The 26061-nt window shown below is 44.4% G+C and overlaps 1 protein-coding gene across 9 annotated transcripts in view; it reads left to right on the forward strand.

Annotated features, from left to right (window-relative positions):
* The window catches only part of LOC137372424 (amyloid beta precursor protein binding family B member 2-like), a 451769-nt gene that overhangs the window by 163609 nt on the left and 262099 nt on the right, over positions 1 to 26061 (forward strand). For all 9 annotated transcript variants that reach the window (XM_068036322.1, XM_068036315.1, XM_068036330.1 and 6 more), the window contains 2 exons: positions 4006 to 4081; positions 6864 to 7664. In XM_068036322.1, coding sequence (XP_067892423.1) covers positions 6884 to 7664 — 781 coding nt within the window. In that variant the 5' untranslated portion in view covers positions 4006 to 4081; positions 6864 to 6883. The remainder of the gene's footprint in view (positions 1 to 4005; positions 4082 to 6863; positions 7665 to 26061) is intronic.

Below are 26061 nucleotides of genomic sequence, written 5' to 3' on the forward strand. Positions count from 1 at the left end.
CAACCACATTGCTGTGGGTCTGGAGTCACATATAGGCCAGACCAGATAAGGACAGCAAATTTCCTTCCCTAAAGGACATTAGTGAACCAGATGGGGTTTTACGACAATTTATGATAATTTCGTGGCACCATTACTGAGACTAGCTTTCAATTCCAGATTTTTATTAATTAATTGAATTTATTAATTAATTGTATTTACATTCCACCAGCTGCCATGGTGGGATTTGCACCCTTGTCCCCAGGACATTAGCCTGGACCTCTAGAAGACTACTTCAATGACATTACCACTATGCCATCGTCTTCCCCCTCAGAGATGTCATTGAATGGCAGAGCAGGCTCAGACGGCTGAATGGCCTACTCCTATTTTCTGTGTTCTTGTGTTTACCCACCGTCTCCCCTTTCACTTGCTTAAAATCTGCAACATCTCTAACTTTTTCCAGTTCTGTTGAAAGGTCATCGACCTGAAGTGTTAACTCAGTTTCTCTCTCCACAGATGTTGCCAGACCCAGAGCAGCTGAGTATTTCCAGCATTTTCTGTTTTTATTTCAGATTTCCAGCATCCGCAATATTTTGTTTTTGTAAACTTTAATGATATTTAATGTTGTAAAAGAGGCTTAAGAAAATGCATAATATGGCTTCTTGACCTTTTTCTTCAATGCACTTACAACCTTTGTAAAATTTAATTAAATCTGTGAAGCACTAATAGATGCAAGGGTAATGTGTTTTCATAATGGTAAATAGGACTGATAGCCCACTGAGCATGATAAACTTGGGATTAGAATCTGTAATATTGCCTTCAATCTGGTTGATATTTGTAAAATGAATTGGGGTCTCGGGCATATTAAACATGAAAAAATAATTGAGTTCAAAATATTTTATTCCTGAAATGAAATTATCACAAAATGCAGGTAATAATTTTAGAGATTCTTTATCTAGACAGCAATAGTGATATGGTACTTGAAGGATTGTCATTTGTTGTAGCGCATACACGTGGATGGTTTTACCATTGCTGTTGCATACACCTTTGCACAGCCAAGTCCTAACCACAGAACATGGGAAATATATTTTCAAAGTGGTAGTAATCCACACTTCATAACCATTAAAAATGATAAACTTATCGAGAACTCCTCCTAGAAGTGAAGGTTGATTTACTCAAATTGCAATGAGTCAGTGCAGGCTTGCTATTTTCTGTGAAAGCAGTTTATTGTTGATTTGGTTGATAGACATGGCATCATGATTACCCATATTGTGGATTAGTTAACAATCTTGTGGTGCGGGGTCCCTTGGGGAAGAGCGACCATAACATGATAGAATTCTTCATTAAGCTGGAGAGTGAAAGTTGATTCCGAGACTAGGGTCCTGAATCTAAATAAAGGAAACTGTGAAGGTATGAGGCGCGAGTTGGCTGTGATAGATTGGGGAACGTTACTTCAAGGGTTGACAGTGGATAGGTAATCGCAAGCATTTAAAGAGTGCATGGATGAATTACAACAATTGTTTATTCCTGTCCGGAACAAAAATAAAACAGGAAGGGTGGCTCAACCGTGGCTTACAAAAGAAATTAGGAATAGTATTAGATCCAAGGAGGAGAAATATAAAATGGCCAGGACAAGCAGCAACCCTGAGGATTGGGAGCAGTTTAGAATTCAGCAAAGGAGGACAAAGGGATTGATTAAGAAGGGGAAAATAGAGTATGAGAGTAAGACTGCAGAGAGCATAAAAACTGACTGTAAAAGCTTCTATAGATATGTGAAGAGAAAAAGATTAATGAAGACAAATGTGGGTCCCTTATAGTCAGAAAGGGGGAGGAATTTATAATGAGGAACAAAGAAATGGCAGACCAATTAAATAGATACTTTGGTTCTGTCTTCACAAAGGAGAACACAAATTACCTCCCAGAAATGTTGGTGAACATAGGGTCTAGTGAGAAGGAGGAACTGTATGAAATCAGTATTAGTAGGGAAATGGTGTTAGGGAAATTGATGAGATTGAAGGCCGATAAATCCCCAGGGCCTGATAATATACATCTCAGAGTACTTAAGGAAGTGGCCCTAGAAATAGTAGATGCATTGCTGGTCACTTTTCAAAATTCTATAGACTCTGGAACAGTTCCAACGGATTGGAGGGTAGCTAATGTAACCCCACTATTTAAAAAGGGAGGTAGAGAGAAAACGGGGAATTATAGACCAGTTAGCCTGACATCAGTAGTGGGGAAAATGCTAGAGTCCATTATAAAAGATGTAATAGCAGAACACTTGGAAAACAATGACAGGATCGGACAAAGTCAACATGGATTTATGAAAGGGAAATCATGCATGACAAATCTGCTGGAATTTTTTGAGGATGTAACTAGTAGAATAGAAAGGGAGAACCAGTGGATGTGGTGTATTTGGACTTTCAGAAGGCGTTCGATAAGGTGCCACATAAGAGATTAGAGTGCAAAATTAAAGCACATGGAATTGGGGTTAAGGTACTGACATGGATAGAGAACTGGTTGGCAGACAGGAAATAGTAGGAATAAACGGGTTTTTTTCCCGAGTGGCAGGCAGTGACTAGTGGGGTAGGGCAGGGATCAGTGCTAGGATTCCAGCTATTCACAATATATATTAATGATGTAGATGAGGGAATTAAATGTAATATATCCAAGTTTGTAGACGCCACAAAGCTGGGTGGGAGTGTGAGCTGTGAGGAGGATGCAGAAAGGCACCAGTGTGATTTGGACAGAAGTGAGTGGGCAAATATATGGCAGATGCAATATAAAGTAGATAAATGTGAGGTTATCCACTTTGGTAGCAAAAACAGGAAGGCAGATTATTATCTGAACGGCGATAGATTGGGAAAGGGAGAGGTGCAGCGAATCCTGGGTGTCCTTGTGTCCTGACGCTGAAAGTAAGCATGCAGGTGCAGCAGGCAAATGGTATGTTGGCCTTCATAGCGAGAGGATTTGAGTACAGGAGCAAGGATGTCTTGCTGCAATTATTCAGGGCCTTGGTGAGACCACATCTGCAATATTGTGTGCAGTTTTGGTCTCCTTATCTGAGGAAGGATGTTCTTGCTATAGAGGTAATGCAGCGAAGGGTCACCAGACTGATTCCTGGGATGGCAGGACTGATGTATGAAGAGAGATTTGGTCGATCAGGCTTATATTCGCTAGAGTTTAGAAGATTGAGAGGGGATCTCATAGAAACCTGCAAAATTCTAACTGGACTGGACAGACGAGGTGCAGGAAGGATGTTCCCAATGGGTGGGGTGGGGGGGGGGATGGTCCAGGACCGGGGTCACAGTCTAAGGATAAGGGGTAAACCATTTAGGACTGAGATGAGGAGGGATTTCTTCACCCAGAGAGTGGTGAACCTGTGGAATTCTCTACCACAGAAAGCAGTTGAGGCCAAATCATTAAATATATTCAAGAAAGAGTTAGATATTTTTCTTGGGGCTAAAGGGATCAAGGGATACGGGGAGAAAGTGGAAACAGGGTGCTGAGTTTGGATGATCAGCCATGATCGTATTGAATGGTGGTGCAGGCTCGAAGGGCCGAATGGCCTACTATTTTTCTATGTTTCTATATGTTTAAAAGGTTAATCAAATCCCTGATGGTACAGTAACAAATTACTTTCTAAAGATTTTGAATAATTGTATGGATTGCTATTGTGAACAGCGCTCCCAAATTTTATAATTGTTCATCAAATTCTCAACTGCACAAGGACAGAAGCTGTACCAGGATATAAAAGTTATTGCAATGTACATGAAACCTGAATTTCAACTTGCGTATGGATATCATGCTGCTTCACAGATTTTGTATCATTTGCTGAACCCTTCTATGCTAACTTGGACATGGAAACATCAGTCTAAACGTTTTTGGTGTTGACTGTCAACTATCTGCATAATAATTTTGCATTATTCCCTGTTGCTATGAAGCTTGTGATTTGATGCTTACTTTGGTGCCTTTGTTTCTGTATTTATTTTTTGGATTGTTTTTGTTTCATTGAATGATCCCTCTTTCCAGATTTCATATAACCTATACTCCAGTATCCTCATTGTTGAAGTCCTGTGATCCTTGTCAGAAGTGCTGCCAGGTCAAAGTAAGATTTTTTCTTTGAGAGTATTTGACAAAAATGTTCTAGATTGCGAATTATTAGATGAATGTCCCAAAGGGAGAGCAATCATGATGCGTACTGATCTCAATTTGTGGGAATCAGTTTGATAAAACAAAGAATATTAATTATACATACAAGCATTCATATTTAAATAAATAGTAACTAGTATCTTGCCTGGCTCTTTATTACTTAGTTGCTGTGCTTCCACTATTGCCATTGTCTATTTACATTTCTTTCACTACCATCAGCAGCCTCCATGTTTTGTTTAATTTTGTGTGTTAGATTTTTTAAAATACTATTTGCTTCTTCCCAGCATGTACACACCCACTGTCTGAGAGCATGGACAGATAATTTGTTTCTGGTTCTTTGTCAATGTTACTCATATCTGAGAGGGAACTGAACAAATAGAGAATTACAGACCTGAGTCTAGGTTGAATGTGCTGTTCCACTAGCAGCATGTAACTCTGTTGTAGCAATTTAACTTTTAACATGCTTACTCTTAAAGTACTCCATAGCATGGTTCTATTCTTTGAATTTTCAAGCCAGAATGGTGGAATTTATAGCAGCGTAAAAGAATTTAAATGATAGGAAAATTTGCAGTTTTATTAAGCAAATTGAATAATCAAACCCCCAAAAATTGTGATCTGAACTATTTAAACTCAATAATTGAGTCAGCACACCAGTAAAATACTCTGATTATCTGATGCTGATTTAAATTATTTTTAACTATGTCACCCAGCATTACTGCAAATAGTTTCATTATTGGACATAGTTTTTTAAATACTTTTGGCATTGTGTTGTTACCTGTGGTCATTCCAACTCCATTCATAATACATTGCTGCAATAATTCTGCTGTTTGGTGTTTGGACTCCAGTCTAGATTACAAAGGTAAACTGAATAATTCCTTGCACAAATTTTAAAAGACTGAAGGTCAATAGTTCTAATTTCAATTCCAGACAATGAGATTTCCCAACACATTCGTATACATACATAAATCATTGTGGAATTTAATGTTCAGTTGATGAATTGCACTGCATAACAATGAAGATTATGTGAAGGCTGTCTCCTTGAAGCGACGATGACTATGTTGTACATTAGCCTTCTTTGTTTTTAATTAGGGTGAAATTGCTGCAGTATCCTTTTGTAAATTGAAACTCTTTCATTTTAATATTTTGGAATTCAATATTATAGCAATTAATGTTCTTCACCTTACTTCACACAAATAGTAACAAAAGACTTTCCAGACATTGTGTCAAAATTAGGAATGGAACTTGATGTAAATGTCTGAAATTGTGTATATTTCCTTTAAAATACCATCTCAGTGCTTGCAGTAATACTGGATGAGCAGACATTTCCTCCAGCTAAAAGTAGAGAAGACTGAAGTCTTCGGTCCCTGGCCCAAACTCCGTTCCCTAGCTATCGACTCCATTCCTTTTCCTGGCAACTGTCTGAGACTAAACCAGACTGTTCGCAACTTTGGTGTCATATTTGACTCCACGATGAGCTTCCAGCCATATGTCCACGCTATTACTAAGATGGCCTATTTTCTCCTCCGTAACATTGCCTGACTTTACTCCTCCCTCAGCTCATCTGCTGCTGAAACCCTCATTCATGCCTTTGTTACTTCTAGACATGACTATTCCAATGCACAACTGGCTGGTCTCCCATATTCTACCCTCAGTAGACTTGAGATCATGTAAAACTCTGCTGCCCGTGTCCTTACTCACATCAAGATTTGTTCACCTGTCACCCCCATTCTTGCTGACCTATATTCGCTCCTGGTAAAGCAATGCCTTGATTTTAAAATTCTCATCCTTGTTTTCAAATCCCTCCATGGCCTCGCCCTTCCCAATCTCTGTAATCACCTCCAGCCCCAACAACCCTCCGAAATATCGCTCATCTAAGTCTGACCTCTTGAGCATCTCTGATTTTAATTGCTGTGCGATTGGTGGCAGTTCCTTCAGCTGCCTAGGCCCTAAGCTGTGGAATTCACTCCCTAAATCTCTCTACCTCTCTACCTCCCTTTCTTCCTTTGAGACGTTCCTTAAATCCCACCTCTTTGACCAAGCTTTTGGCCATCTGTCCTAATATCGTTATGTGGCTGTGTCTAATTTATCATTATGACACTCCTGTGAAGCCCTTTGGGACATTTTATTACATTAAAGGCACTATATAAATATGTTGTTGTTGAGCCCTTTATCGCCATTAATTTAGTGTCATTAATACAGAAAGCCTAAATGAAACAAAGAATAGTTGACATTCTGATAAAAAATATTCTGGTAGTTGAACAAAAAAATGTTAGGGAAGCCATGAAATATTATATTGAAGGCTCTTCAAAACTATGTTTAGTAAAAGTTAAGATATAGCTTTATTTTCTGCCACATTTCACTCGTCCTTTCTTGGCCCGAGGGTATTGACTCCTTGCTGGGGTATCTAACCTTTTACTCAAGTAGCCATTTATCATGAGTGCCTTAACAGGGTGTTAGCAGCTTATTCAACCCTGTGGGTGGGAGGCATCCTCACGCGCACTCACTTCAGGGGTTACTGGATAATGATTGATCCAGAAACATATCTACTCCATCCTTCTCCCTAACTGGCTGACTGTAATGACCATACTGTTACGTTGGCTGAGATCCGATAATCTAGTACAGATTACAGCTCATAATTGGAACTTTGCTATTTTGTCGTAATGTTATAGTTAGGGATTGTTGCAAGGAAATTTGCATTTTATAATTGACTTAATTTTGATTTCCTCTCCTTTCTGCAGTTGACTCCACTGTGGACACTATGTCAATGTTCCTTGCAACCGCCAACAACCAAACAGATGTAGTGAATCGCAACAGTTCAGCTACTCCACCAAATACACTTAACCTTCGATCCTCCCACAACAAATTGGTAAACGCAGAAATAAAGAACACAGAAATCAAGAATAACACTCCTCCAAAGTGCAGGAAGAAATATGCCTTGACTAATATCCAGGCTGCAATGGGCCTGGGAGACACAACAGCATCACCTGTTGTAGTAAATAACGCCAACTCGAAACTGGCAAAGAACGGAGAAAATCAGCTGCGGAAAGCAGCAGAGCAGGGCCAACAGGTCATGAACAAAAACATCAGTGCAAATGTTGTCAAAAATATAATCTCAGAAAAATTAGAGGGCAAGGAGCCAAGCTTGCAAGACGTGTCAGGCACTGAGCCCTTGACATCACAGCCGAGGAAGAGTAAGAGCTTTCTGAATTACTATGCAGACTTGGAGTCATCCACTCGTGAGTCAGAGCAAAATTATGGCAACAACCCTGTTGATAGTGAGGAAAATACCAACCCGTCCCACAATAAAACTGCAACGAATGATGATGTGGCCAGTGATGAAAGTGTGTCTGTCAGTCCTGAAGATTGCCAAATGGCTACGATTTCCTCCAGCCCTGAAACAAAGAAAGATCCCCCCCGATTGGGAGGGAAAACTGACTGTGCATTAAGTAAAATGCAGAACATGGCTCCCAGTGATGAGGATGCAAGCTGGACCACCCTGTCACAGGACAGTGCTTCACTGAGTTCACCTGAAGAAACAGGTATGAAAATTGCTGCCTTTTCATACATTAATATCTCAGTTGTACTGTAGTTGGCCATTTTATTGTAGATATCCTTAAAATATAAATTGTTTTTCACCGGGAGAGAATTGTTTGTCAGCATAACCAATCCCATTTTTAAAAAAGGGAGACATAACCCCAGAATTTAGAGAAACTGTGGATGTAGGCACTTTACGCTCGAATTCCTTCTTTACATTGTCGAACAACTTCTGGTTGAAGCACTTCTGCATTGTATTGGGGTTCACAGTACTGGTGAGGCTGGTCCAATTAGGTTACAGCACAAAAATTCCACAAGATCAACTGCATGAGGCAACAACTTTATGACTTACATTTTCTATTCATGTCCTGTAATATTTAAGGATAAACTGTAAAACCAATAATGTAAAAGTATCATCTGTAGACTTCAGGGGGAATTTAATCCATGCAAAGGGTGTCTCGACCCCTGGCAAAAGCACCGCCAAGAGCCCTGTGTCACTCCTTCTGTGGGAGGCCCGCTGACTCAAGTGCCAATTAGGCACTTAACTGGACAGCAGCGGGCCTTTCACGGGATCAAGGACCCCAGTGACTGAAGTCCCACCCCCTCCGAGCTGCCAGCCAATCACAAGTTTGTTGCTCTTTAACTGAGCAGTGCCAATTATAGAGGCAGTGACTGCTGCTGGTGGAGCACTCACCCAAAGCCTAGCAGTGGCGCTGGACCCAGGTGAGGGTGGGAGGGCTCTCACAGGATTGGGGGTGTGTGGGACCGTCAGCAGCAAGGGCAGGGGGGTGGCTGTAAGCAGGCCTCCCCTTCCTGATGTTGGGTTCCTCATTGAGGCACTGTGTCTTTTAACAAGTGACCCTGCCCCACAACACCGCACCCCCCTCCAGCCCCACCCCCACCCCCGACCCCACCCGGAGCCGGCAAGCAACCTGCATGGTTTTTCTTGTCATGCTTCCATGTGGTGACAGGCCCGTTCGCTACTCAGCTCTCCCCCATGGTGGGTTTGGAGGCAGGGAGAACATATAATCAGGTGGGATGGTGGCAGGGAGGGACCACGCCACCTTCTTACCTCTGCTGAATGTAAGCCTGAGGCGGGAAGGCCTGTGAACAGCCTTCCTGCCCTGCTGCCAATTGAGGCTCTTAAGTGGGCAATTAATGCCCAGTTAAGTGCCTCATAACGCAGCTGCCACAATTAGCTGAGTGGCGAACGGGCCTGTCACCACACGGAAGCATGATCAGAAAAACGGTGCAGGTTGCTTGCCGGCTCTGGGTGGGGGAGGTTTGTGGGCGGTGGGCATTTGAAAAAAAACAATTGTTGATCATTTTGGGCAATGAAATGACCATTGGGGGAGTTGGGGAAGGGCCTCTGTCACAAAAGTTTTATTTAATAAAATTTTACATTGATGCACTTTAAAAAAATTAAAATTAATTGTAAGGGCTTAAAGCCCTTTAAAAATGGCGGCGGTGCCAGACACCATTGCTGGGGACGCAGTGGCTGCCCCCTCTACGTCATCGGGGGCGGCCGCTCTGCCCCCTCTATTTAAATAAGCCCCCGCGCATAATATCGCGGGTGCTCAGGGAAGGCGCATCTGCGCGGGATGCACGCTGACATCAGAGTGCGTCGCCGTTCACGGCGTAAAGTTCAGCCCTTAATTCAGATAGGTGACGATCAATTAGTGTACCCGATTCCTTTTGGGTATAGGTTCATTATAGTAATTGTTCTAGTAGTCAAACGATTCATTTTGAAGCTTCTGAATGACTGTGGGTTCCAGGGTTGTTTGGCAAAATGGTAACTGGTTTATTTAAGTTCTTTAACACTGACGGGATTTTGAAACCAGTTGGTCAAGGAATCTGGCAAATATTAACCAACTGAGCCAGTCAGGGATGCTGATTCTTTGACAGCTCTGACTGGGGTAAAGACATGGGTTGGACTCGCTGAACAGGAGCAGAGTCGTTGACCCTTGTAGTCCTTTTTGCTGAAGAACTCTGTGGCAAGATTTCTGTTGAGCTGCTTGCACTTAGCTTATTAGTCTACAATCAATCTTCAGCCTGCAGAATGTTTGACTAGTTTGATTCGATGGTTGTATTTCACAATGTGAGAACTGAGTAAGTGGTTTCAGGAATCTAGTTTGATTGAAATGGTACTCATGGGAAGTGTCTTTGATATGCTGTGAAGGACAGAATAATATGTATGTCATATGCAGAATGCTGTTCATTGACCTGCTTTAGTTAAATAGTCTATTGGTGCATAGCCAGAGCCTCGGTCTGATAGATCATATATTCAATCCACCTACTGAAGAGAGGGGATTTATGTGACCGTATGATACATTCCAGTGCACCAGCATGGAGTGGTTCTCTGTTTTACTGTCTTGCTATCTTTTCCCTGGGTACTGAGCAGGCAAAAATACACTCTAATTCAGAGGAAATGCAAGGTCACTGACAAACGTGATTGCTGAACCCGAGTAGGCAATCTAATGGAAGACTGAAAACGTTAATAATTACACTAATTGATGCTATAAATGAGTGCATTCCATTTTTGGTTTTGGGGGAGATAAGTGGAACCCTTTGAGAAGTGGTGTCAGCCATTAACATTGTTTCTTGTGGGCATTCCACTGATCTGGGCATTGGGACAACTCCAAAGAAATTCAGACCCTCTGTATTTTTAATCTTTTACTATGCTACCAGGATCTCCATGTTTGACATGAGTGGGCTATGAAAATTGCACCCCTGCTCTCATACCAGTTGCTTGACAAGTTTCCTATGTTGTATACTGCACACCTTGGAAACTTTTCATTATTTCTTTCACGACCCACTTCCTGCTTAATTTCAGAATGTCAGCTAAATGCAGAGCTGGAGACCTAACCTACGACTGCTACTGTGAGTGACCTCCACAATCCAGATTCCTGCACCAAATTGTACTTCTTCTTTGGCCTCCTTGTCTCGGGAGACAATGGGTAAGCGCCTGGAGGTGGTCAGTGGTTTGTGGAGCAGCGCCTCGAGTGGCTATAAAGGCCAATACTAGAGTGACAGACTCTTCCACAGATGCTGCAGATAAAATTGGTTGTCGGGGCTGTTACACAGTTGGCTCTCCCCTTGCGCTTCTGTCTTTTTTCCTGCCAACTGCGAAGTCTCTTCGACTCGCCACACTTTAGCCCCGCCTTTATGGCTGCCCGCCAGCTCTGGCGATCACTTACAACTGACTCCCACGACTCGTGATCAATGTCACAGGACTTCATGTCGCATTTGCAGACGTCTTTAAAGCGGAGACATGGACGGCCGGTAGGTCTGATACCAGTGGCGGGCTCGCTGTACAATGTGTCCTTGGGGATCCTGCCATCTTCCATGCGGTTCACATGGCCAAGCCATCTCAAGCCCCGCTGACTCAGTAGTGTGTACAAGCTGGGGATGTTGGCTGGCTCGAGGACTACTGTGTTGGAGATGCGGTCCTGCAACCTGATGCCAAGGATTCTCCGGAGGCAGCGAAGATGGAATGAATTGAGACGTCGCTCTTGGCTGACGTACGTTGTCCAGGCCTCGCTGCCGTAGAGCAAGGTACTGAGGGCACAGGCTTGATACACTCGGACTTTTGTGTTCCGTGTCAGGGCGCCATTTTCCCACACTCTCTTGGCCAGTCTGGACATAGCAGTGGAAGTCTTTCCCATGCGCTTGTTGATTTCTGCATCGAGAGACAGGTTACTGGTGATAGTTGAGCCGAGGTAGGTGAACTCTTGAACCACTTCCAGAGCGTGGTCGCCGATATTGATAGATGGGGCATTTCCTGCTGTCCCATGATGTTCGTTTTCTTGAGGCTGATGGTTAGGCCAAATTCGTTGCAGGAAGCCGCAAACCTGTCGAAGAGACTCTGCAGACGCTGTTCAGTGTGAGATGTTAATGCAGCATCGTCAGCAAAGAGGAGTTCCCTGATGAGGACTTTCCGTACTTTGGTCTTCGCTCTTCGGCGGGCAAGGTTGAACAACCTGCCACCTGATCTTGTGTGGAGGAAAATTCCTTCTTCTGAAGACTTGAACGCATGTGAAAGCAGCAGGGAGAAGAAAATCCCAAAAAGTGTGGGTGCGAGAACACAGCCCTGTTTCACACCACTCAGGATAGGAAAGGGCTCTGATGAGGAACCACCATGTTGAATTGTGCCTTTCATATTGTCATGGAATGAGGTGATGATACTTAGTAGCTTTGGTGGACATCCGATCTTTTCTAGTAGTCTGAAGAGACCACGTCTGCTGACGAGGTCAAAGGTTTTGGTGAAATCAATGAAAGCTACCCACTACCCACCTCCTGCTTAATTTCAGAATGTCAGCTAAATGCAGAGCTGGAGACCTAACCTATGACTGCTACTGTGAGTGACCTCCACAATCCAGATTCCTGCACCAAATTGTACTGATTAGTCTATGTTGATAGGTTTCCATCTTTGTTGCTGGCATATTCATCTGAAAGATCATGACAACTGCACCATTTCACTTTAATCTTTTAAAAATTCTTTGACTATGTAATTTAATTCCTTTTAGAGCTTTGCACCAACATGTGCCTGAAACTTCGGCTCACTGACCTATTAGATAAGTATACAACATGGCCAGAATTTTACTAGCCCCTTGGGGATCGGAAGGCTGGCAAAATGCTGCGGAAAGGTTGGGGGGGTGGGGGGGGCGCAACGTCTTCTTGCCACCAAGCCATTTTCCCAGTGGCAGACGAGCTGCCCATCAGGAAGCCAATTGAACCAATTAAGGGCCTCTTCGCACTTCCATAGGCATTTCGCCAGAGGCGGAGGGGGCCCACAGCCGTGTGGGGAGACCATCCAGTGAAACCTGTCAGCCCCCCAGCAGGCTCTGGGGTTGGGGTGAGGGAGGTCCTTCCTTTTTGGGCACTCTGTGGGCCACAGAGGGGCCACCCCACTCCAGTGGCAATGGTCGCCCCCATGGCATTGACCTCCGTGACCTGTCCCCACAACGTCCCCAGACCCTACTTACCACTCTTCAAGGGCACACGACCATCGATGTGTTCTCATCCTGCAGGTGCATCTTCAGCACTGGTCACCGCTAACAGGGGTGCTGCTCAGGTTGCTGAGCCGCCAACCATCAGGCCACTACCAGAATATGCCTCCCCAGGTTCCACCTCAGTCGAAGTAGGCTCACCTCCCCCTTTCACCCTCGGTGGCAGAACTTCAGCCTCCTTCACAAAATTCAGCCCCATGTTATTTAAAGTCTGTTTTTTGTTTTATAACCTTGCAGTTAATCATTGGAGAGTGCAGCAAATGAGCAGTTGGTAAGTTTAGGGTGATTGACATTACTCTTCTGTTCAGTTTGAATTATTGATTAGAAAGATTGTGTTGAGAGTAGCACTCTAGCTAGTAGAAATCTCCCACTAAACCAATTTATACTGTAGCTGAAGTGCACCAACAGGGAGCTGAATGCTGGAAACCCAAGCAGAAATTCTATGCTGCAAGACTAGTCGTTCTCATTCTCAGAAATGAGCTGATTCATTCAATTTTAGATTTGATTTAAGTGACTAAGAGTGAGCTGCAAGCATTCTTTACCACCAGAGAGTACTCGTTTATGTTGAAATGCATTGCAGTGACTGATGATTGAATACCAGTAGTCAAAACGTACAATTTCAAAACGTCAACTCCTCAATAAAATCTGTCAGTAAATGCATCATTTCCTTGCCAGTCGGAGACAATTCTGTACTGGCTGCATTATATGGATACTGTTATGACCAGGTGAGAAAGGGGTTAGGGTTTAATTTTAAGTACACCGTGTTTTTAGCTTCCCCTTGGTGATTCCTTGTTCGCTGTTTTCCAATTATAAGGCAAAGAAACCAGCACAAATGGGTTTTCTTAGGTTTAAAGAAGAGGTTGAAATTTATTAAATTTAAAACTTAAACTCTAATTTGGTTAACGCCTATAGATACGCGACGTGCCCAAACTAGCATGCATATGCGATACACGCATGCAGATAGAGACAGAAAAGAGCAGAAGAAAATAAAGAGGAAAAGTTTGAGGCAATCTCTGAAGAGGGTTTTTGTTACAGTTCTTCGAGTTAACTGTAGAGTCCTTGATTGTAGGTAGATCTTGCTCTTCATTGGGGGCCAATATTCTTCTTAAACCTTGTTTGCTGTTGGAGACCTTTCTTGGGGTTCATGTGTCTTCAGTGGATTTGGCATTCCAGGAGAAAGAGATGGAAGCAGACAGGAAAGGCTGTGGCGAGCCAGCCAGGGGAGCTCTTTTCAGTCCAGGAGCAAACAGGCACTCTGAGTTCAAACTGTTCGCACAATTCAGAAAAACCCTGGTTGCCAGGCAGGTTGGTTATGTGACTAGCTGGTCTGTCCACATCTGTTGGTGGATTCTCTGGTCTTGGCCGACCCTGCAATGTCTCTTCTTGCACAAAATACCTGGTGCTCAATGTCCATTGTGGGTTAATTTGGAGCAAGGAATAGCCCATTTATCCTTCCAAGCACTAGCTGTTGGTATACAAAAATGTTTTTCCAGCCAAGGGTCTGGTGACCTTTTAACAAGTCCTTTCTTCACTTCAGCAACAGTTTGAAATTTAATGTACATATGGCAAAATTAATATGCATCATTCTTTGTGGGTGGGGGTCTGACATGGCATCTCCACACCCAGTGGAATGAAATGCTGTTTGAGAAAAGCGCATTTCATTAAAAGGGTCGAGAGAAAATATAAGATACAGAAAAAAAACATGCATTTCTCTCATTCATTCCCATTCATTCATAATCCTAAAACTTATTACAGCCTGTCTTTTCTCGGTGCCAGTGCTGCTTTAATTGCCCCTTTTTTGGCATCCAATAAACATGTGGTTCTTTGGGGAGGTTTTTTTTCAGTGTGCCCATTTCCATGGTTGCCTAGGGCCTTTGAGATGGTTAGGTTTAATTAGCTGTGAATTGAAATTTTTTTTTCAGGAGAGTCAGTAGTGGGCAGGTCTATCCTGAACACTCCTTCAGTGCTTTGCTGAGTCATGCAAAGGCTTTTGACTTTCAAGGGATGGGTGGTTCTCTCTTTTTCTGACTGCGGGGGGAGGATTCTTTGCTAATCTCCCGTTTGTCCTCTGGGACAATCCTGCCTGCAGGTTTTTGTGCAGATTCTCCTGCACTCCCCTGTGGAACGTTGACTAGGTGAGGCATCAACCCCAGGGTTTCTGTGCCTCCTAGAGGTCTTTTTTTGTTTCTGCAGGTTCCTGTAAATGCTATTAACAGCTCTGGTGGGGTGCTTCTAGTGTCTGCATTTACATAGGAGGATGTGGAGTCTTATGTTTCAAATTCTTTGGGTTTGGCTGACCAGACAGTAGGGGTTTTCATCCGGGATTCTTCCCAGACTTCCTTTAACCTGCACTCTTGGTTGCTTTTCCCCTTCCCTTTCTAACCTTTGGCTAGCCTTGTGCCTGCCTGTCCCCTTTTGTTCACCAGCCCCCTGCTGGAGGGTGCTCCTTACACCGATAAGGACTTAGGGGTGCAGGTTTCAGTGTTGGTTGGGGTTTCCCCTCAACCTGGCACATGCAGCTACTCCTGCAGTACTCCTCCACATCTTTGTGGAGTTTTGGTCAGTCAAGCTGATGTCTTATGCGGGCTTTGGTCTTTCGTATGCCAGCATGGATATCCACTGTAGTCTTGTGGGCCCTTCTTAATATTTCTCTCCGATACCTCTGCAGCACCATTAACTGGTGAACTACTGTCCACGCCTTACTCTCAGGTCTGTGAGGAAAACCCCATTTCCTCATCAGTACCTCATTCTTTAAACTGTAGCTATTGGGGACTCCTTCTGCTTCACTTTCAGACTGAGCAGCCTGTGCTCATTCTTGCAATACTTGGTCAGCTCGCTGAGCCTCACCAAGGGAAAATTCATAGAATTCATTCCCTGGGTCTCCTAACTTTCCAAAGGAAGTCTCAGACAGACAGACCTGGTCATCTGCCTGCAATGCCAATTCAGTGATCTCTAGGGGAATTGGTTTGATCATGGCCTGATCCACGACACATTCAGGGAAACTGCAGGGGTCCGTCTCCTGCCACTGCCCTGTTTCTCTGACATCCTGCGGTCTTTCTTTCACTACTGGAGGGGCTACCACCTTCACCCCTGCTAGATTATTACCTAGGAGCAGGTCCGCCCCGTCCACAGGCAAACTAGGGACAATTCCTACGGTCACCGATCCCGAAGCTAGGTTGCACTCCAGGTGCACCCGGTGTACAGGTGCAGGCATACACTGCCCTCCAATATTATTCACTATCATTCTGGTGTTCGCTGTACTCTCTGGGGGAAAGGTCAGGCCGTTTCCCAGTAAAAAGGATCTAGTCATAGAGTCATAGAGTTATTCAGCACAGAAACAGGCCCTTTGGCCCATCGTGTCTGTGCCGGCCATCAAGCAGCTATCTATTCTAATCCATTTTCCAGCACTTGGCCCGTAGCCTTGTATGCTATGGCATTTCAAGTGCTCATCTAAATACTTCTTAAATGTTGTGAGGGTTCCTGCCTCGCCCACCCCTTCAGGCAGTGTATTCCAGATTCCAACCATCCTCTGGGTGAAAGATTTTTCCTCAAATCCCCTCTCAACCTCCTGCCCCTTACCATAAATCTATGCTTCCTGGTTATTGACCCCTCCGCTAAGTGAAAAAGTTTCTTCCTATCTACCCTATTTTGAAAGGCCCTCATTATTTTGTATACCTCAATCAGGTCCCCCCTCAGCCTTCTCTGCTTTAAGGAAAACAACCCAAGCCTAACCAGTCTCTCGTCATAGCTGAAATGCTCCAGCCCAGGCAACATCCTGGTGAATCTCTTCTGCACCCTCTCCAGTGAAATCACATCCTTCCTATAGTGTGGCGACCAGAACTGTACACAGTACTCCAGCTGTGGCCTAACTAGCATTTTGTACAGCTCCATCATAACCTCCCTGCTCTTATATTCTACGCCTCGGCTAATAAAGGCAAATATCTCATATTCCTTCCTCATCACCTTATGTGCTGTACCTTATGTACCTTATATCACTGTGCTGCTGCATTCAGTGATCTGTGGGCAAGTACACCAAGGTCCCTCTGACCCTTTGTACTTCTTATGGTCCTACCATCCATCGTATATTCCCTTGCCTTGTTAGTCCTCCCAAAATGCATCACCTCACACTTCTCAGGATTAAATTCCATTTGCTACTGCTCCACCCATCTTACCAGCCCATCTATAGCGTCCTGTAATCTAAGGCTTTCCTCCTCACTATTTACGACACCGCCAATTTTTGTGTCATCTGCAAACTTACTGATCATACCTCCTATATTTATGTCGAAATCATTAATGTATCCTACCAACAGCAAGGGTCCCAGCACCGATCCTGGCGGTACACCACTGGTCACAGGCTTCCAATCGCAAAAACAACCCTCGACCATCACCATCTGCCTCCTGCCACTAAGCCAATTTTGGATCCCATGGGCTCTTACCTTCTTGACCAGTCTCCCATGCGGGACCTTATCAAAAGCCTTACTGAAGTCCACGTAGACTACATCAACTTCTTTACCCTCATCTACACACTTAGTCACCTCCTCGAAAAATTCAATCAAACCTATTCCACATGATCTCCCCCTGACAAAGCCATGCTCCAAGTAGAGATTAATCCTGTCCCTCAGAATTGTTTCCAATAGTTTCCCTACCACTGATGTTAGACCCACTGGCCTGTAATTACCTGGTTTATCCCTACTGCCCTGCTTGAATAATGGTACCGCATTCACTGTCCTCCAGTCCTCTGGCACCTCTCCTGTGGCCAGAGAGGATTTGAAAATTTGTGTCAGAGCCCCTGCAATCTCCTCCCTTGCCTCACATAACAGCCTGGGATACATCTCTTCTGGGCTTGGGGATTTATCCACTTTTAAGCCCACTAAAACCACTAATACCTCCTCCCTTTCAGTGCTAGTTTGTTCAAATATATCACAATCCCCCTCCCTGATCTCTATACCTACATCATCCTTCACCATAGTGAACATGATGAAAAGTAATCATTTAAAATCTCACCTAACGTCCTCCAGCTCCACACACACATTGCCACTTTGGTCCCTAATGGGCCCTACTCTTTCCCTGGTTATCCTCTTGCCCTTAATATACTGATAAAATGCCTTGGGATTTTCCTTTATCTTGCCCGCCAGTCTTTTTTCATGCCCTCTCTTCGCTCTCCTAATTACTTTTTTAAGTACTTCCCTACACTTTCTATACTCCTCTAGGGCCCTCTGTTGTTTTCAGCCCTCTCAATCTGCCATAAGCCTCCTTTATTTTCCTTATTCAATCCTCTATATCCCTTGACATCCAGAGTTCCCTGGACTTGTTGGTCCTCCCCATCACCTTTATGGGAACATGTTGGCTCTGAACTCTCGCTATTTCCTTTTTGAATGACTCCCATTGGTCTTATGTCAACTTTCCTACAAGTAGCTGCTCCCAGTCCACTCTGGCCAGATCCTGTTTTATCATATTGAAATCGGCCTTCCCCCAGTTCAGTACCTTTATTTCCGGTCCATCTTTGTCCTTTTCCATAACTACCTTAAATCTTCCAGAGTTATGGTCACTATCTCCGAAATGCACCCCCACTGACACTTCTACCACTTGTCTGGCTTCATTCCCTAAGATTAGATCCAGTACTGCCCTTTCTCTTGTAGGACTTTCTACGTGCTGGTTCAAAAAGCTTTCCTGGATGCGCTTTAAGAATTCCACCCCCTTTAAGCCTTTTGCACTAAGACTATCCCAGTTAATGTTGGGGAAGTTGAAATCCCATACTATTATTACCCAATTATTTTTACACCTCTCTGAGATTTGCCTACATATCTGCTCCTCTATCTCTCCCTGACTGTTTGGAGGCCTATAGTACACTCTCAGCCAAGTGATTTCCCCCTTTTCGTTTTAAAGTTCTACCCATATGGCCTAATTTGAGAAACTTCTAAGATATCATCCCTTCTTACTGCAGTAATTGACTCCTTGATCAATAGTGCAATGCCACCTCCTCTTTTCCACCCCCCCCCCCCCCCCGGTCATGCCTGAAGATTCTATACCCTGGAATATTGAGCTCCCAGTCCTGCCCTTCCCTCAATCATGTCTCTGTGATAGCAATAATATCATATTCCCATGTGTTAATCAACACCCTCAATTCACCTGCCTTACTTCTAATACTCCTTGCGTTAAAATAGATGCAATCCAGCCTTGCATTATTCGCTTGTGCCTTAACAGGTCTGTATTTGCTCTGCCTTCCGGACTGACTTAGTTTCTCTTCTACATTTGGCTGTGCAGCTCCCCCTACTGTACCTCCACTCTATATCCTATCCCCCTGCTAAGTTAGTTTAAACCCCCCCCCCCCCCCCCCCCAACAGCACTAGCAAACCTCCCTGCAAGGATGTTGGTCCCGTTCTGGTTCAGGTGCAACCTGTCCGACTTGTACAAGTCCCATCTTCGCCAGGAACAGACCCAGTGATTCAGGAAACTAAAGCCTTCCCTCCTGCACCATCTCTTCAGCCACTCATTCATCTGCTCTAATCTCCTATTCCTATACTCACTAGCACGTGACACCAGGAGTAATCCAAAGATTCCAACCTTTGAGGTCCTGCTTTTAATCTGCTACCTAGCTCCCTAAATTCTTGTTGCAGGACTTCATCCCTCTTTCTACCTTTGTAGGTAGAAATGTGAACCATGACCTCTGACTGTTCACCTTCCAACTTCAGAACGACCTGCAGCTGCTCCATGACATCCTTGAGCTGAGCACCAGTGAGGTAACATACCATCCTGGAGTCACGTTTGCGGCCACAGAAACACCTATCTGTACCCCTTACGATAGAATCCCCTATCACTATAGCCCTCCCACTCTTTTTCTACCCCTCCTGTGCAGCTGAGCCACCTGTGATGCCACAGACTTGGCTCCTGCTGTATTCCCCTGGGAAGCTATCTCCCCCAACAGTATCCAGAACGGAAAATCTGTTAGATAGGGAGATGGACCTAGGGGACTTCTGCACTACGTGCCTAGTACTTCTACTCTGCCTAGCAGTCACCCATTCCCTTTCTGCCTGAGCAGTCTTTACCTGCGGTGTGACCACCTCCCTGTACGTGTTATCCACAATGATCACTGCCTCGCGGGGATGCTCCACAGTGTCTCCAGCCGCCGCTCCAGATCTGGTCCCTGACTTTCTGCATTGCACAGGAGGAGCACCCCATGCTGTCGAGCTGTCCTGCCATGTCTTGCACTTAATTCACTCCCTTAAATTACTCAAAAATTAGAGCTTATTTGCACTAGGGACCTTGATTCCTAAAAAAACACTACTTACTTTATAAAACAAAACTGTAGACCTCTCCTTTCTCTTTACTTCAGTTACGAATCCACTTTACTTACTTCACTTACTTTAGTCACTTACCAGATACTCACCAAATAAATAGCTTCTTCCCAAACCAATCAGTAACCTGCTTGCCTGTGATGTTTAATGCTATGTTTGATGTAAATTAAATTAAAATAAAAACTTATCTGTATACTCACCCCGGCGGCGCTCTGTTTCCCTGCTCGTGACATCACTCTGATGTCACTTTTCGTCCTTCTCACCGCTGCTGCTCTTTTAAACTGTGCCAGTCTCGCTCAGTCTCGCTCCTTCCCACCACCGCTGCTCTTTTAAACTGTGCCAGTCTCGCTCCTTCTCACCACTGCTGCTCTTTTAAACAGAGCCAGTCTCGCTCCTTCTCACCACTGCTGCTCTTTTAAACTGTGCCAGTCTCGCTCAATTATGCTCCTTCTCACCGCTGCTGCTCTTGTAAATTGTGCCAGTCTCGCTCAGTCTTGCTCCTTCCCGCCACCGCAGCTCTTTTAAACTGTGCCACTCTCACTCAGTCTCGCTCCTTCTCACCGCCGCTGCTCTTTTAAACTGTGCCAGTCTCGCACCTTCCCGCTGTCGCTGTTCTTTTAAACTGTGCCAATCTTGCTCAGTCTCACTCCTTCTCACTGCCGCTGCTCTTTTAAACTGTGCCAGTCTCGCTCAGTTATGCTCCTTCTCACCGCTGCTGCTCTTGTAAACTGTGCCAGTCTCGCTCAGTCTTGCTCCTTCCCGCCACCGCAGCTCTTTTAAACTGTGCCACTCTCACTCAGTCTCGCTCCTTCTCACCGCCGCTGCTCTTTTAAACTGTGCCAGTCTCGCACCTTCCCGCTGTCGCTGTTCTTTTAAACTGTGCCAGTCTTGCTCAGTCTCGCTCCTTCTCACCACTGCTGCTCTTTTAACCTGTGCCAGTCTCGCTCCTTCTCACTGCTGCTGCTCTTTTCAACTGTGCCAGTCTCGCTCCTTCCCGCTGCTCTTTAAAACTGTGCCAGTCTCACTCAATCTCGCACCTTCCTGCCACTGCTGCTCCTTTAAACTGTGCTGGTCTCGCTCAGTCTAGTGGCCCCTGTGCCCCTGAGAATTACTATGGGCTTGGTTGCCCCACTCGAGGGGAATGGGTTACTTTCCCTTCAGACACAAAACCTTGATAAGTCTCGGGAATCCTGTTTTAAATTTTCCTGCACTTGCAGCATTAAGCTTCCTGGGTCTCACTCTTACTGCAATTAAAGCCACAGATTGTTCTGCTGTGTTTTCCATCAGGTTCGCTCTTCACTGAGTGGGTGTGCCTGATTAACCCTACAGCTTTTCCCTTTAGTTTCCAGCAGTCAGTCGCATTAGTATTGTGAACAATGCATCGTTTTTAGATTTCAAAGCAGCTGGATCTGGTAGAGAGTAATTTCGTGCAGGATATTTCTGTATAACGTTAATTAAGTGAGTCTCAGTTATGTTTGGTTGGTTACTGTGTATTTTGTTGGGATGCTGGTGCTGCCGATAGTGTGGAATAAGGAGTTGCTGAGACATGTGTACACGTAGGCTGAAGGATGCTGGTAGTAGATCAGCAGAAGATAAACTGGAGGGAAGCAGCTGATAATGCTAAGTACAGTACAGATTATTTCAGTTTATGCTTGTGTGCATCAAAATTCATGCAATACTGCTGACCAAACTCAGATATACCAGTTGCTTGCTTGTAGTGCTATATCCACTAAAATGCAAAAATGTTGACAGCTTAGCATTTCTGAATTATTTTTAAAAAGAAAAATGAATATCAAATATCTTACTTGGATATCACATTGAAATGAAACAAAAGCATAAGTTTGGGGATGGTAGTATAGTGGTAATGTGACTGGACTGGTAAATTTAGAGACCCGGACTAATGCTCTGGGGACACGAGTTCAAATCCTACCTAGGCAGCTGGGACAATTTAAATTCAGTTAATAAAACTGGAATAAACTGCTAGTCTCATTAATAATGATCATGAAACTACTGGATTGTCGCAAAAAACCATTTGGTTCACTAATGTCCTCACGGAACGAAATCTGCTGAACTTATCTGGTCTGGCCTACATGTGACCTACAGCAATGTGCTTGAGGCTTAACTGCCCTTTGAAATGGCCTAGCAAGCCACTCAGTTATATCAAACTGCTACAGAATCAGCAGTTCAAGAAGACAGTTCACCACCACCTTCTCAAGGGCAATTAGGGATGGGCAATAAATGCTGGCCTTGCCAGCAATGTTTACATCCAAGAACAAATAAAAAATACTGAACTGTATTGAGAAGCAAAGGCATTAATACAACTGGAAAAAAACCTACCAAATCAGAGTGCCAGCAGTGCCGTTGCCGCAAGGGTGATCATTGCACCCAGGGGGCCCCTCCGTGGGCCATGGAGTGCCCATAAAGGAGGGCCCGTCCCCAGGAGCCAGCTGGGAGGCCGCAGTTTCACCCGGCAGTCTCCCCACGTGGAGCATGCCCTCCCAGTGCAGATGAAATGCCCGTGGAGGCGGGAAGAGGCCTTTAATTGGCTCCTTATGTGGCTCAGTTGGCCTGCAGGCACGCGGCTCATCTACCAACTTTCCCACTGCTGGTAAAATTGCCACCCCCTTGCCTGTCCCCAAAGGGCCCAGAAAATTTTTGCCAATGATCTTGTTTCTACTTGGCAAGTCATGTTTCCTTTTAATTGAATGTGTACCTGGTTGATCAAGTATATTTCCTCAGGTAAAGAATTTCAATACAATGCAGCCAGGCTGATAAAGGATTGCTTCCCATATTTTTCTCTGCATGTATAGTACTATGTAATCCCGTCTCACAGTTTTTAAATGGATATCAATGTGCGGTGGTTAATGGCATTTTTTAAGGTGCTTTGAAAATTCCTAAATTGTGCCAGTGCATAACTTTCAGCTGTTTAGGTTATTGAAAACATGACGTTGATTTTGTGGTCTTCTAAAAAAAAAAAATAAAGTTAGCGGTTTTAAAATATTAATTCTCAGTACCATTCCTGCTACTTCAGGCCTGCAGTTCAGTTCATTGCATCTGTGGATTTCAGACTTCAGCTGCTTGACCCCTGCGAACCAGGCAGCTTGAGGTACAGTGACTGGTCTTTCTACCTGCACCGTGATAGGACCAGTTGAGTTCAGAGATTATTTTCCCTACTTTCCAAATTAGAAAATAATTTTGAATGCAATTAGGCAATCTTAAAGATGCATCGAAAGCAAAAATGTTTTTTGAAGTAATCAAAATTTCACCAAGAACAGAACCTTCAGTTTTCTGCTTTCTGTTGGCGGTTAATCTCCCATAGTGATTTCTTTCAAGATGTCAGTAACACAAATTTATAGTTCAAATGTGCTTGGGTGTACAGACTAGAAACAATTGAACCTGATGACACAATGCTAGGTGGTAAATTGTGAGGAGGATGCAAGGAGGCTTGGACAGGTTAAGTGAATGGGCACGAACATGACAGATGGAATATAATGTGAATAAGTGTGAAGTTGTACACTATGGTAGAAAAGCAGAAGAAAAGAGTATTTCTTAAATGATGAAAGGCTGGGAAGTGTTGCCGTCCAAAGGGACTTGTGCCTCACTAAAAGCTAGCATGCAGGTGCAGCAAGCAATTAGGAAGGCAAATGGTTTGTTGGTCTTCATTGCAAGGGGATTTGAGTACAGGAGTAAAAATGTGTTGCTGCAATTGTATAGAACCTTGATGAGACTGCACCTGGAGTATTGTATACAGTTTTGGTCTTATCTCAGGAAGGATATACTTGCCATAGAGGGAGTACAGTGGAGGGTCACCAGACTAATCCCTGGGATGGCAGGATTGTCCTACGGAGAGAGATTGAGGAAACTGGGCCTGTATTCTCTAGAGTTTCGAAGAATGAGAGGTGATCACATTGAAACTTTAAAAATTCTTACAGGGCATGACAGGGTGGATGTAGATAGGATGTTTCCCCTGGCTGGTGACCTCAAGGGATATGGGGATCGTGCAGGAAAGTGGCAGTGAAGTAGATCATCAGCTATAATCTAATTGAATGGTGGAGCAGGCTGAATGGCCTACTCCTGCTCCTATGTTCCTATGAACCTGTTATCATATGATACACTTTTATACCCTTTTGATGTACATATTATGAGCTGAGATTCATCAAGTTAATTCTCATCATTTAAGCATTGCACAGTGATAAGGGACTGCTTCAAATCAGCAGTTGGGTTGTAAATATTGCTTGACAATCAAAGAAGCATGACTTTTGGAAGGATGTGAAGGCATTAGAGAGAGTGCAGAAAAGATTCACGAGAATGGTTCCAGGGATGAGGAACTTCAGTTATGTGGATAGATTGGAGAAGTTGGGACTGCCTTCCTGGGAGGAGAAGGTTCACAGGAGATTTGATTTGAGGTGTTCAAAATTATGAAGGATCTGCACAGAATGGATAGGGAAAAACTATTCCCATTGGTGGAAGGATCCCGAACAAGAGGGCACAGATTTAGGAAAATTGGCAAAAGAAGCAATGGTGATATGAGGAAAAACTTTTTCATGCAGCAAGTGGTTAGGATCTGGAATGCACTACCTGTGTGAGTGTGGTAGAGCCAGGTTCAATTGGGGCATTCAAGAGGGAATTGGATTGTTATCTGAAAAGGAAGAATGTGCAGGGCTACAGGGAGAAGGCTGGGGAGTGGCATTAGGTAAATTGCTCCTTCGGAGAGCCAGTGCAGACACGACAGGCTGAATGGCCTCCTTCTGTGCTGTAACAATTCTGTGATTCTATGTATAAACTGCATTGACAAGGAGTGATCAATGGTTAGCCCCTGAGAGATTCTGGTCAGTGTGAAGTAGTTGGAAATATAGCAGATTGGGTCCTGGGATGCATTTGAGAAACAGTCGATTACAAGTCGAAACAAATTGTCTTGGTATTGTACAGATCAATGGTAACCCCTATTCTAGAGTGCAATGTGCTGTTTTGGTCACTCTATCTCAAGTGGATACAGCTGCTTGAGAAAGGGTTCAGGTGGAGTTTGTGGAATTTTATGTTCGTTCATGGGATGTGGGCATTGCTGGCTAGGCCAGCATTTATTGCCCATCCTTAATTGCCCTTGAGAAGGTGGTGGTGAGCTGCCTTCTTGAACCACTGCAGTCCTTGAGGTGTAGGTACACACACGGTGCTGTTAGGAAGGGAATTCCAGGATTTTGAACCAGTGACAGTGAAGAAACGGCAATACAGGATGGTGTGTGGCTTGGAGGGGAACCTGCAGATAGTGGTGTTCCATGCATCTTCTGCCCTTGACTTCTAGATGGTAGAGGTCGTGGGTTTGGAAGGTGCTGTCTAAGGAAGCCTTGGTGAGTTGCTGCAGTGCACCACTGCTGCCACTGTATGTCGGTGGTGAAGGAAGCGAATGTTGAAGGTGGTAGATGGGGTGCCAACCAAGCGGGCTGCTTTGTCCTGGATGGTGTCGAGCTTCTTGAGTGTTGTTGCAGCTGCACCCATCCAGGCAACTGCAGAGTATTCAATCGCACTCCTGACTTGTGCCTAGTAGATGGTGGACAGGCACTGGGGAGTCGGGAGGTGAGTTACTTCCGGCAGAATTCTCAGCCTCTGACCTGCTCTTGTAGCCACAGTATTTATGTGGCTGGTCCTGTTTAGTTTCCGATCAATGGTAACCCCCAGGATGTTGTTAGTGTGGGATTCAGCGATGGTAATGCCATTGAGCATCAAGGGGAGATGGTTAGATTCTCTCGTTTGAGGTGGTCATTACCTGGAACTTGTGTAGCGCGAATGTTACTTGCCTCTTATCAGGCCAAGCTTGGATGTTGTCCAGGTCTTGCTGCATCTGGACATGGGCTGCTTCAGTATCTGAGGAGTCGCAAATGGTGCTGACCATTGTGCAATCATCAGTGAACACCCCCACTTCTGACCTTCTGATGGAGGGAAGATCATTGATAAAGCAGCTGAAGATGATTGGGCCTAGGACACTATCCTGAGGAACTCCTGCAGTGATGTCCTGGGACTGAGATGATTGACCTCCAACAACCACAACCAACTTCCTTTGTGTTATGACTGATTCCAGGCCAAGGCTGGAAAGGGAGTGATAA

This window comes from Heterodontus francisci, chromosome 1, assembly GCF_036365525.1.
Source record: "Heterodontus francisci isolate sHetFra1 chromosome 1, sHetFra1.hap1, whole genome shotgun sequence".
In the NCBI taxonomy this organism is placed as follows: domain Eukaryota; kingdom Metazoa; phylum Chordata; class Chondrichthyes; order Heterodontiformes; family Heterodontidae; genus Heterodontus; species Heterodontus francisci.